The sequence below is a fragment of the Sus scrofa genome, chromosome 14, assembly GCF_000003025.6.
Source record: "Sus scrofa isolate TJ Tabasco breed Duroc chromosome 14, Sscrofa11.1, whole genome shotgun sequence".
Taxonomy (NCBI): Eukaryota; Metazoa; Chordata; class Mammalia; order Artiodactyla; family Suidae; genus Sus; species Sus scrofa.
This window is the reverse complement of record NC_010456.5, coordinates 71,754,043-71,766,446: the sequence shown is the minus strand read 5'-3', so window position 1 is coordinate 71,766,446 and position 12,404 is coordinate 71,754,043. Positions and strand designations below refer to the sequence as shown.

General features: G+C 39.9%; 1 protein-coding gene and 1 pseudogene across 1 annotated transcript in view; one reads left to right on the top strand and one right to left on the bottom strand.

The window, feature by feature from the left end:
- TET1 (tet methylcytosine dioxygenase 1) overlaps window positions 1-12,404 on the bottom strand; it is a 137,062-nt gene that overhangs the window by 46,286 nt on the left and 78,372 nt on the right. Inside the window, 1 exon segment of the mRNA NM_001315772.1 lies at window positions 2-1,397. Coding sequence (NP_001302701.1) covers window positions 2-1,397 — 1,396 coding nt within the window.
- Window positions 11,493-12,174, top strand: LOC106508086 (annotated as a pseudogene).

Here is a 12,404-nt window from a genome sequence, read left to right as displayed (position 1 = left end):
TTCTGGCAATAGTTCTGCTGTACATTATATGCAGTCAGGTTTGGTGTACTTTCAACTTTTTTGTCCTCTGCTTTTGTATAATTGAATTTAATTATTGATGCAAGTTGTGTTAACTGAGTTGCAACATCTTCTTCTATTTTACTATGAACTGTATCTTGACATGATGGATTATCCTTTGAGTCCAATTTGTTGCTGCTGTCCAGTGACTGGTTACAATTCTCCAATTTATTAGTTACTGTCAACTGATGCAAATTCTTAGAGCTGTTAAGAGTAACTTTACCTTGAGCAACATTTTTATTGGTATCAGTTTTAGATGAATTTGAATTTGGTATAAAAAGAGATATTGAATTTGTGACTGTTGAATATTCCTGTGCCTTTGTGGATGCTTGGTCACTAGGTGAGCTGCTATGTGACTTAGAAATGTTATTTTGGCCATTAAACACTATGGTGTTGCAGGAATTTTGCTTTTCCAAAGATGGACAGTGATGAAGGCTTTGTGGCTCCCCTTGTAGGTTTGGGTCTTGGAGGTCTTTTCTTACAGAATAAAGGATAGCTTTACAACTATTAAGCAAACTAGCTGTTCTCTGTTCTGTTTCTTCATCCTTCTCTGACTTTGATGGTGAAGAATTTTCTGATGGGGCTTCCGAAAGTTGTGTTAGAGCTTCTATGGCCACTACTTGTTCTAACGTTAATCTCCTATCTTTCATTAGGGAAAGAAGACTTGGTTGAAGTGTTGCTCCTTCTTTTGGTTCTCTATTTGTTATATTTTCTAGGGATTTTGGTTGATCACTTTCATTGTGTACACTAGTACGACTATTTAAGTTGCAGTTTGCAGGATCTGGAAAAGACTTGCAATTAAAGCCAGGCTTCTGAAAGACCAAAATATTATTTCTCCCCTTGAGATGATCACAGCTCGCACTAGTAGCAATGGAGCTCATGGCATTGTTATGGCTTGCTGTGTCTTTCAGGAATTTGTAAGGATTGTTTTCAAATGCCTTGCCAAGTTCTTCAATATTGATTTTTTTAAAAGACAAATTCGTTTCAGTTGGTAAATAGTGTACATTTTTAATGCCGTTTCTTACAGTTTGTGCAAACAATTTTTGAGGTTCAAGGAGGTCAGTAAGTAGGACTTTTTTCCTGTCATCTTCAGAGTTTTTCCGATTTTCAGCTTCTGTAATTATTGCATTAAATTCTCCTTTGACATGATCACTTAAGTTTGATTTCTTGTTTTGTGTCCACTTTTCCACTTCAATACCTGTCATACTTTCTTCATTTTTAGTTACATGTTCAAAAGGAAATACACTCAGTTCCAATCTTTGTTCTTCCTCATGACCACAACTACTGTATTCCATGGATTCTGACTTGGGGCCATTTACTGGTTTGTTGTCAAAATCTGCCTATAAAATAAACATAGAAATTACCCATATAATTTACTCAAATATCTAAGAGCCATAGGAATTTTACAATTCAATAGCAATTAAATATATAGTCCCAAAAGAAAGTTTAAAAAAAAAAAAAAAAAAAGTGGAGTTCCCATCCTGGCGCAGTGGTTAACGAATCCGACTAGGAACCATGAGGTTGTGGGTTCGATCCCTGGCCTTGTTCAGAGGGTTAAGGATCCAACGTTGCCGTGAGCTGTGGTGTAGGTCGCAGACGAGGCTCGGATCCTGAGTTGCTGTGGCTCTGGCGTAGGCCGGCGGCTACAGCTCCAATTCGACCCCTAGCCTGGGAACCTCCATGTGCCGAGGGAGTGGCCCAAGAAAAAGGCAAAAAGACAAAACAAACAAACAAAAAACTAGTAGGCGTTCCAAAGGGTGACCACTGGTGACATCATAGATTTCTTTTGCTGCCTTTCTTTTACTCAAAATTTTATTTGTGAGAGTCATCCACATTGTAGATTATAATTGTAATCCATTGATTCTTACTGCTATATGGTAATTCAAGTGGTTGAATATACTGCAATGTACTTATTCTACTGTAGATGGAGGTTTATTTTTAATTTTGTCTATAACAAAGGACACTGCTATAGCATATTACCGTTATACATTTAGTGGAGTGGAAGTACTGGGTTATTCAGCATTGGATATATGTATATATACCTTCGGCATTAAGAGGTAGGCCAAAGAATTTTCTGCAGTGGTTATCAGCAAACACTCCCACCAGGAACTGAGTTTCAATTTCTATCAACAATTAGATCATATTCTTCTTCTTGATTTTTCTAATGGCCAAACCTGCAGCATATGGTTCGGCCAGGGATCAAATCCAGCTCCCAGCTGTGACCTACACTGCAGCTGCAGCAATGCCAGATCCTTAACCCACTGCATGGGGCCAGGGAGCAAACCCCCTACCTCCCCAGCTACTGGAGCCACAGCCGTCAGATTCTTAATCCACTGTGCCATGACAGGATCTCCAGATCATATCCTTATTAACAAGTATTTTCTGTCTTTTCACATCAGCCATTCTGGTGAGTACCTATATAGTAACATTCCTTCTTTAAAAATTTGAGGGAATTCCCTGGTGGTCTAGTGATTAGGACACTGTGCTTTCACCACTACAGCCCTGGTTCAATTTTTGGTCTGGGAACTGAGGTCTCACATCAAGTTGCTGCACACCATAGCCCAAAAAAAACTGAGATTAAGTTTCCATGAAATAAAGGTCATGATTTTACCACTTAAATTGTATAATTCTGTTATTTTATTCAAGTGTTGTGCAACAATACCTCTATCGAATTCGAGAATATTTTTATCACCCCTAAGAGAAAACTTACACCCATTAAGGAATCACTCTATTCCCCAACTAATGCCTATTTTTTAAAATGTTGAAACTGCTCATTTAAAACAATACCACAAAGAAGTTCCCACTGTGGCTCAGGGAGTGCCATGGCAGTGGCTGAAAAAAAAAAATTAAAACTATACCACAGGATGAGACAATAGGGGGGCATTTCTGTTAGCACCAAATAGAAAACAACCTAATATTTAACATAGCTCTGGAAGTTCTAGTCTATGTCTCAAAGAAAGTAAAATATGAATATCAAAAATTAAGAGGCTTTTGGAGTTCCTGTTGTGGCACAATGGAAACAAATCTGACTAGCATCCATGATGACACAGGTTTGATCCCTGGCCTCACTCGGTGGGTTAAGGATCCAGCGTTGCTGTGAGCTGTGGTGTAGGTTGCAGATGAGGCTTGGATCTGGCGTTAATGTGCCTGTAGCATAGGATGGCAGCTATAGCTGTAGCTCGAATTCGACCCCTAGCCTGGGAACCTCCATATGCTGTGGGTGTGGTCCTAAAAAGCAAAAAAAGAAAATTAAGAGGTTTTTGTTAAACAAAGATGAAAGAACTGACTCCATAGAAGACCAGTAGTATTTTTTTCATTCACTTTAGGGTTACACCTGTGGAATATGGGAGTTCCCAGGCAAGAGGTTGACCTATGCCACAACCACAGCAATGCCAGAGTCTTAACCCGCTGTGCCACAGCAGGAACTCCAGAAAATTTCGTTGACTACATATATTAGCAGTTTTAAAGGCAAAAGCACCATAATATGCTTTCAACGTATTAGTCCCAATAGACTTTGTGACAAGTGGGTTTTTTTAACGGATTATTTTTAAATTTGAGTATAATACATTCGGTAAAGATAAGTGTTATCATATAAATCTATTATTATGTGTTTGTGTCTGTGAATGAATTACAATGTAGAATGTATTTCTTGATATGTATACTACTTCAAATGTAAGAAAAATATTGCCAAAAACAAATTCAAAAGTAATAGACCAGGAAAGTATTCACAATATAAATAGAGATACTTTTTTTTTTTGGCACACCAATGGCATGTGGAAGTTCTTGAGACACGGATCAAACACGTGCCACAGCAATAACCCAAGCCACTGCAGTGAAAACTCCAGATCCTCAACCCCTCTGTGCCATAAAAACTCCAATTTACTATTCGTTTTTTTTTTTGGCCACTATTCAGCATATGGAGTTCTTGGCCCAGGGATCGGATCCCTGAGCCACAGTTGTGACCTGAGACACATCTGTGGCAATGCCAGATCCTTAACCCACTGTGCTGGCCAAGGGATCTAACCTGTGTCCTCGCACTCCCAAATGCCACCAATCCCATTGTGCCACATTGGGAATTCTTGAGTTACTTTTCGTAATGGAAAAGACCTCCCACAAAATAGGAAGGAAAATGACTCAGTGAGGAAAGAATAGGCATATGCAATTCACTTAGGTGGAAATCAAAAGGATCAAAAGCAATCCAACTTTAGTATAAGATGAGCACAAATGGAAATAAAGGTAATGTTTTCATTCACCCAAATTATAAGAATAAAGCAGAATCATCTGTAAAGCAACTCATAATGCAACATAACATTTATACTACAGAAAACATTAAATAAACAAACTCAGTAGTATTTTGAAAAAAATATGTAGCCATTACTCTACGTATCAATCTAGTGAGTGAGAGGCAAGTTATCCATGATATATCGTTAACTCAAATAGGCAAACGTGACATTATCATCCCTTATTTATTTATTTATTTATTTTTGTCTTTTTGCCTTTTCTAGGGTCGCTCCTGCAGCTCCTGTAGCATATGGAGGTTCTCAGGCTAGGGGTCGAATCAGAGCTGTAGTGCTGGCCTACACCAGAGCCACAGCAACGTGGGATCCGAGCCGTGTCTGCAACCTACACCACAACTCACAGCAACACCAGATCCTTAACCCAGTGAGCAAGGCCAGGGATGGAACCCACAACCTCATGGTTCCTAGTTGGATTCGTTAACCACTGAGCCAAGACGGAACTCCTATCATCCCTTTTAATTTAAAACACAAGTGTTTGTCTAGCACAGACAAAAAGCTGATAAGACAAACCTAAAAAGGTAATAACAGTTACCACTAAAATAGAACTGAAGAAAAGAAGAATTTTATTTTTTACTTGAAGCTATTTTAATTGTATAGATATCCATATCTAAACACACTGGAATTCAATGTATACATTCCCCTATAGAGAAGATCTTGAGGTCCTTTTCAAATCTGTGCACCAAAACTAAAGGACATTCTCATTAATTAGTGAGCTTACTTAAAACCAACTGACCGGAGTTCCCGTCATGGCTCAGTGGTTGGCAAATCCGACTAGGAACCATGAGGTTGTGGTTCGATCCCTGGCCTCGCTCAGTGGGTTAAGGATTTGGCATTGCTGTGAGCTGTGGTGTAGGTTGCAGACGTGGCTCGGATCCTGCGTTGCTGTGGCCCTGGTGTAGGCTGGTGGCTACAACTCTGATTAGACCCCTAGCCTAGGAATCTCCATATGCCTCAGGAGCGGCCCAAGAAAAGACAAAACAAACAAAACAAAACAAAAACCAACTGACCAACACAGAAAAAAAACTATGGTTATCAAAGGGGAAAGGATGTAGGGATAAACTAGGAGTTCACGATTAAAAGATACACACTTCTATAGATAAAATAGAAGCAAGGACCTACGATATGGCACAGGGAACTATACTCATTATCTTGTAACAACCTATAATAATTTTATAATCTATAATGGAAACAAATCTGAAAAAGAATATGTATACATATATGTATAGCTGAATCATTTTGATATACAATTAAAACTAATGCATAATTGTAAATCCACCATATTCAACTAAAAAAAAAAGCAATAAAGTGGCAAATAAAAAAACAACAACAAAAGTGGGAGTTCCCTGGTAATCTGGTGGTTAGTACTTCGTGCTTTCACTGCTGAGGCCCGGGTTCAATCCCTGGCCTGGGAATTGAGATCCACATCAAGCCACCTGCATTTTGTAGCCAAAAAAAACCAAAAACAAAAACAAAAAAAGTTATTCCAAGAATTCTGATAGTACTTCTCTGTCTCAGATCTTTACTTCATGATACCCTCAAGTTTCTTGACCACCCCTATCGAGTCACAGTTCATTTTGCATCTTCTCGTTTTGCTGTTTTCCTACACAGTCTAGATCTCTCGGACTGCCATTTCAACAGTTCTTTTCTTAGATCTCTTGCATTTTTTCAAAGGCAAAGCAAGCAATACCACCTACTTGGTATGCAAATAGAAAAAAAGCCTTAGTATTTCATACAGTTTTTAAAAAAAAAAAAAAAAGCCATTGGGTATCACAAGCATATAAATACATGAACACATATCCTACCCTCTAACTCAAAAACTAAACTTTAAGAAAACAAGGTAACAAATTAGATTTCAGTAGACAATCTTTGAAATCACCCTGGAGTCTTTGAAACACATTCCAATTAAATATAATAAAATGTGTATGTGCCTATGACATTAGAGAAAGGTTACTCTTTTCCAGCTACTTGCTGTTTATTTATCTTGAAACTGAGCAGCCAAAGCAAATAGATTTACCACTACTGGGGAAAAGAAATTCAAATTCAAATCATGTCAAAAGTGAATTAACATGGATGAGTAAAGAAGCAATTTTAAAATTACATATCATCTTATTTAGATAAATGTAACTTTCATCTTTATTTATTTATTTATTTTATTTTATTTTTTGGTTTTTAGGTACCACCTGAGGCATATGGAAGTTCCCAGGCTATAAGTCGAATCAGAGCTGTAACTGCTGGCCTACACTATAGCCACAGCAATGCTGGGTCCAAACCACATCTTCGATCTACACCTCAGCCAGCAACAATGCTGGATCCTTAACTCACTGAATGAAGCCAGGGATCAACCACATTCTCATGGAGACTAACCGGGTTCTTAAACCAAAGAGCCACAGTGGGAACTTTTAAAATAGTTTCCTTGTTTTTTGGGGTTTTTTGTCTTTTTTTTCCTTCTTTTTAGGGCCGCACCCACGGTATATGGAGGTTCCAAGCTAGGGGTCCAATCAGAGCGGTAGCTGCCGGCCTACACCACAGCTCATGGCAACACCGGATCCGTAATCCCCTGAGCAAGGCCAGGGATTGAACCTGCAACCTCATGGTTCCTAGTTGGATTTCTTTCCGCTGGCCATGATAGGAACTCCTAGAACACTTTTTTTAAATAGACTTGTTGTAAAGAAATGAAACTAGTCAATATCTACAAATCAATGAATGTTATACACCACATTAACAACTGAATAAAAACTATATGATCTCCTCTATAGATGCAGAAAAGGCTTGACTAGTCAGGTTCAGCAGTTATGAACCCAGCTAGTCTCCATGAGGATGCAGGTTTGATCCCTGGTTTTGCTCAGTGGGTTAAGGATCTGGCATTGCTCTGACGTATGGTGTAGGTCGAAGACAATACTCAGATCTGGCATTGCTGTGACTGTGATATAGGATAGCAGCTGCAGCTGGAGCTCCAGTTCAACACATAACCTGAGAACTTGCAAATGCCGCAAGTGTAGCCCTACAAAGTAAAAAAAACAACTCACCATAAAGGAGTTCCCACAATGGGATTGGTGGCATCTCTGCAGCACCAGGACACAGGTTTGGCCCCAGCCTGGCACAGTTGGTTAAAGGATCCAGCATTGCTGCAATTGCTGCCATTGCCCCGTAGGTCACAACTGTGGCTTGGATCTGATCCCTTGCCAGGGAACTCCATAAGCCGCAGGGTGGCCAAAATAAAGGAAACAAAAACAGAAACAAAAAACTCACCACAAAGTGGGTATAAAGGGAACACACCTCAACATAATAAAGGCCACATACGATAATTTCAGTTAACATCATACACTGGTGAAAAGCTGAAAGTATTCCCTAAGATCTAGAAGAAGATAAGAAGGCTCACACTTGCTACATTTTTTTTTTTTTTTTTTGGTCTTTTTGCCTTTTGTAGGGCCACTCCCTCAGCATATGGAGGTTCCGAGGCTAGGGGTCGAATTGGAGCTGTAGCCGCCGGCCTACGCCAGAGCCACAGCAACTCGGGATCCAAGCCACATCTGTAACCCACACCACAGCTCACGGCAACGCCGGATCCTTAACCATCTGAGCAAGGACAGGGATTGAACCCGCAACCTCATGGTTTCTAGTCAGATTTGTTAACCACTGAGCCACGACGGGAACTCTTGCTGCTTTTATAGTATTGGAAATCCTAGCTACAACAATCAAAACAAGGAGAAATGCAAGCAATCCAAACTGTAAAGGAAATAAAACTGTCACCGCAGATGACATGATACTATACATAGAATGTCCTAAAGATAAAAAACTACAAGAGCTGGAGTTCCCATCGTGGTGCAGTGGTTAACGAACCCGACTAGGAACCATGAGGTTGCGGGTTCGGTCCCTGTCCTTGCTCAGTGGGTTAAGGAACCAGCGTTGCCATGAGCTGTGGTGTAGGTTGCAGACGTGGCTCGGATCCTGCTTTGCTGTGGCTCTGACGTAGGCTGGTGGCTACAGCTCCGATTCGACCCCTAGCCTGGGAACCTCCATATGCCACGGAAGCGGCCCAAAGAAATAGCAAAAAGACAAAAAACAAACAAACAAACAAAAAAAACCTACAAGAGCTATTCAATTAACTTGGTAAAATTGCTGGATAGAAAACTAACGTACAGAAATATTTTGCAAAAAAAAAAAAAAAGAAATATTTTGCATTTCTACACACTAACAACAAACTATCAGAAAGAGAAACTCTGGAAACAAAACCATTTGCAATCCTATCAAAAAGAAAAAAAAAATAGGAGTTCCCATCATGGTTCAGGGGTAACAAACCCAACTAGTATCCATGAGGACGAGAGTTTGATCCCTGGTTTCTCTCACAGTGGGTTAAGGATCCAGTGTTCCTGTGAGCTGTGATGTAGGTTGCAGAAACGTTTCGGATTCTGCATTGCTCTGGCTGTGGTGTAGGCTGGTAGCTGTAGCTCCAATTCAACCCCTAGCCTGGGAACTTCCCTAAGTTGTGGGTGCAGCCCTAAGAAGATCAAAAAAAAAAAGAAAGAAAAGAAAAGAAAAGAAAACCTAGGATAAATAACCAAGGAGGTAAAAGACTTAATTGGAAAAACCTAAGACACTGATGAGAGAAACTACTCTTTTGGTTTCTTACAATATATTGACTACAGTTCCCTGTACTCTATCTACAGAAAGACCTTGTTGTTTATTTTATTTATAGTAGTCTGTATCTACTAATCCCAAACTCTTAATTTATTCCTTCCCTGCCCTTCCCCTTTGGTGACCATTAGGTCTGTTTTTGATGTTTGTCTTTTTTTTTTGGCCAGTGGGAACTCCACAAAAAACTGTTGATGACAAACAGATAGAAAAGATGTACTGTGTTTATTGGTTGGAGGAATTAATATTATTAAAATGACCATGCTATTCAAGACAGTCTAAAGATACAATGCAATCCTTATCAAAATACCAAATCAAAATTATTACAGTTCCTCTATAGCTCAGCAGATTAAAGATCCAGCATTGTCACTACTGTGGATTGGGTGGATCCCTGGTCCATGAACTATCACATGCTGGGTGCCAAAAAATATTTTTTCAAATAATTTTGTAGGAAAACACAAAAGACCCTGAACGGCCAAAATAATCTTGAGAAGGAAAAACAGGACTGGAGGAATTACACGGCCCTACTTTATTTTATTTTATTTTTTGTCTTTTTTTGCTATTTCTTTGGGCTGCTCCCGCGGCATATGGAGGTTCCCAGGCTAGGGGTCGAATCGGAGCTATAGCCACTGGCCTATGTCAGAGCCACAGCAACTCGGAATCCGAGCCGCCTCTGCGACCTACACCACAGCTCACGGCAACGCCGGATCGTTAACCCACTGAGCAAGGCCAGGGACCGAACCCACAACCTCATGGTTCCTGGTCGATTCATTAACCACTGCGCCACGACAGGAACTCCACACGGCCCTACTTTAGATGATACTTTACAAAGCTACAGTAATCAAAATAGTATGGTATTGGCATAAAAACAAGATCAATGAAACAGAATAGAGAGCCCAGGAAAACAAACAAACAAAACAAAAACCCCACTTATTGTCAATCTATGACAAAAAAAGGCAAGAAGATACAAGGAGGAAAAGATAGTATCTTCAACATGTGGTACTGGGAAAGCTGGATGGCATGTAAAGGAATGAAATTAGAAACACATTTTCACACCACGTGAAAAAATAAATACAAAATAGATTAAAAAACTAAATGTAGGAGTTCCCGTCGTTGAGCAGTGGTTAATGAATACGATTAAGAACCATGAGGTTGTGGGTTCGATCCCTGGCCTTGCTCAGTGGGTTAAGGATCTGGCGTTGCCCTGAGCTGTGGTGTAGGTCGCAGACACAGCTTGGATCCTGTGTTGCTGTGGCAGTGGTATAGGCAGACAGCTGTAGCTCCGATTTGACCCCTAGCCTGGGAACCTCCATATTCTGAGAGCGGCCCTAGAAAAGTCAAAAAAGACCAAAAAAAACCCCCAAAACAAAAAACCCTAAATGTAGGAGGTTCCATTGTGACTCAGCGTTTAACAAACCCGACTAGTATAGTATCCATGAGGACTTGGGTTCAATCCCGGCTTCACTCAGTGGGTTAAGGATGCTGCTTTGATGAAAGATGTGGTGTAGGTCGCAGATGCAGCTTGGATTGCAAGTTGCTATGGCTATGATCCAGCTTTGATTTGAGCTGTAGCTGGGGAACTTCCATATGCTGTGGGTATGGCCCTAAAATGACCAAAAAAAAAAAAAGGCAAACAACAACAAAAACTAAATGTAAGGACAGATACCACTCTTAAAGGTAAACAGAGGTGAACACTGACATAAAAGGCAGCAATATTTTTCTTTGTTTCACCTTTTGGAATAATAAAAATAGAAACAAAAGGGACCTGAAACCATAAACTTCTAGAAGAAAAACATAGGCAGAACATTCTTTGAGACAAATTGTAGCATTATTTTTTGATCTGTTTCTTAAGACAAAGCAAAAATAAACAAATGAAATCTAATTAAACTTTAAAGCTTTTGCACAGCAAAAGAAACCATCAACAGAAGACAATCTACTGAATGGGAGAAAGTATTTGTAAATGGTGACCAATAAAGGGTTAATGTTGAAAAATATATATAAACAGCTCGTACAAATCAATACAAAAAACTAAACAATTTACTTCTGTATAGCACAGAGAACTATATCTAATCACTTGTGATGGAACATAATGGAGGATAATATGAGAAAAAAATGTGTATTTAGGGCTTTTTGCCTCAGCAAGGCACTGGTGCATTGCCAGGTCTCTTCCAGCTAATGATATGCATGGATTCCAGCAGCAAGGAAGACAGGATGGAAGAGATATTGGACTGATGGTGCTGGTCCCCTGACCTCCAAGAACAGGTGCTCCCGGAATCAGAGATGCTTCCTGGCCCCCAGAGAAGGAAAACAGATGCATTCTGTCTGGCAGCAGTTGCCCTTTTTGAAGCAGTGGCTCCTTCAGGCAGGGTCCTTTGTCCACTTATTCCCACTCCAAACCTGGCTTTGCTGGTTTACAATCCCTCTGCTTAGCTCTCTTTCCTATTCTGTGCTTAAAAACCTTGTTTCCTGCATGCTTCTCTGGTTCTTTGATCTTCATTTTTTCCTACTGATCGTGGCGTGAATTTTTTAAGACTTACTTCTGGAGTTTCTAGGAGTTACTTGTAATATAGTGTCTTGCCACTTTCGTTTTTGCCTCATTTTGGAGTTTGCTTAGCTTTATCTGAGTTTGGGGTCCTTTTCTGAAGAGACTAGGTAGGAAACATGCGAATAGAAATCTTAAACTGATTATTTTTAAGGTCTGCTGGGAACAGGACTTCTAAAACAACAAATATGTTGGAAAGACTGTGGTCCAAGGCCATTTTTGCTGGTTATAAGCAGAGTCTCCAGAACCAGAGGCAGCAGACAGCTCTTCTTGAAATTGAAGATGTTTATGCCAGAGATGAAACTAAATTTTATCTAGGCAAGAGATGTGCTTATGTATACAAAGCAAAGAATAACAGTGACTCCTGGCAGAAAACCTAACAAAACCAGAATAATCTGGGGAAAGGAAGCTCATGCTCATGGCAACAGTGGCATGGCTCATGCCAAATTCTGAAGCAACCTTCCTGCTATGGCCATTGGACACAGAATTGTGTGATGATGTACCCTTCAAGGATTTAAATTTACTGAAAAGTAAATAAATAAGAGGATTTGTTCTCTTATAAAAAAAAGAAAAAGAAAAGAATGTGTATATATAAGTGTGTGTATAACTGGGTCACTTTACTGTACAGCAGAAATTGACGGAATATTATACTTATTTTTTTTTGTCTTTTTGTCTTTTTAGGGCCACACCTGCAGCATATGGAGGTTCCCAGGCTAAGGGTCCCATTGGAGCTGTTGCTGGGGGCCGGCAACAGGGATCTGAGCCACGTCTGTGACCTACACCACAGCTCACAGCAAAGCCAGATCCTTAACCCACTGAGCGAGGCCAGGAATGGAACCTGAAACCTCACAGTTACTAGTTGGATTGTTTCCGCT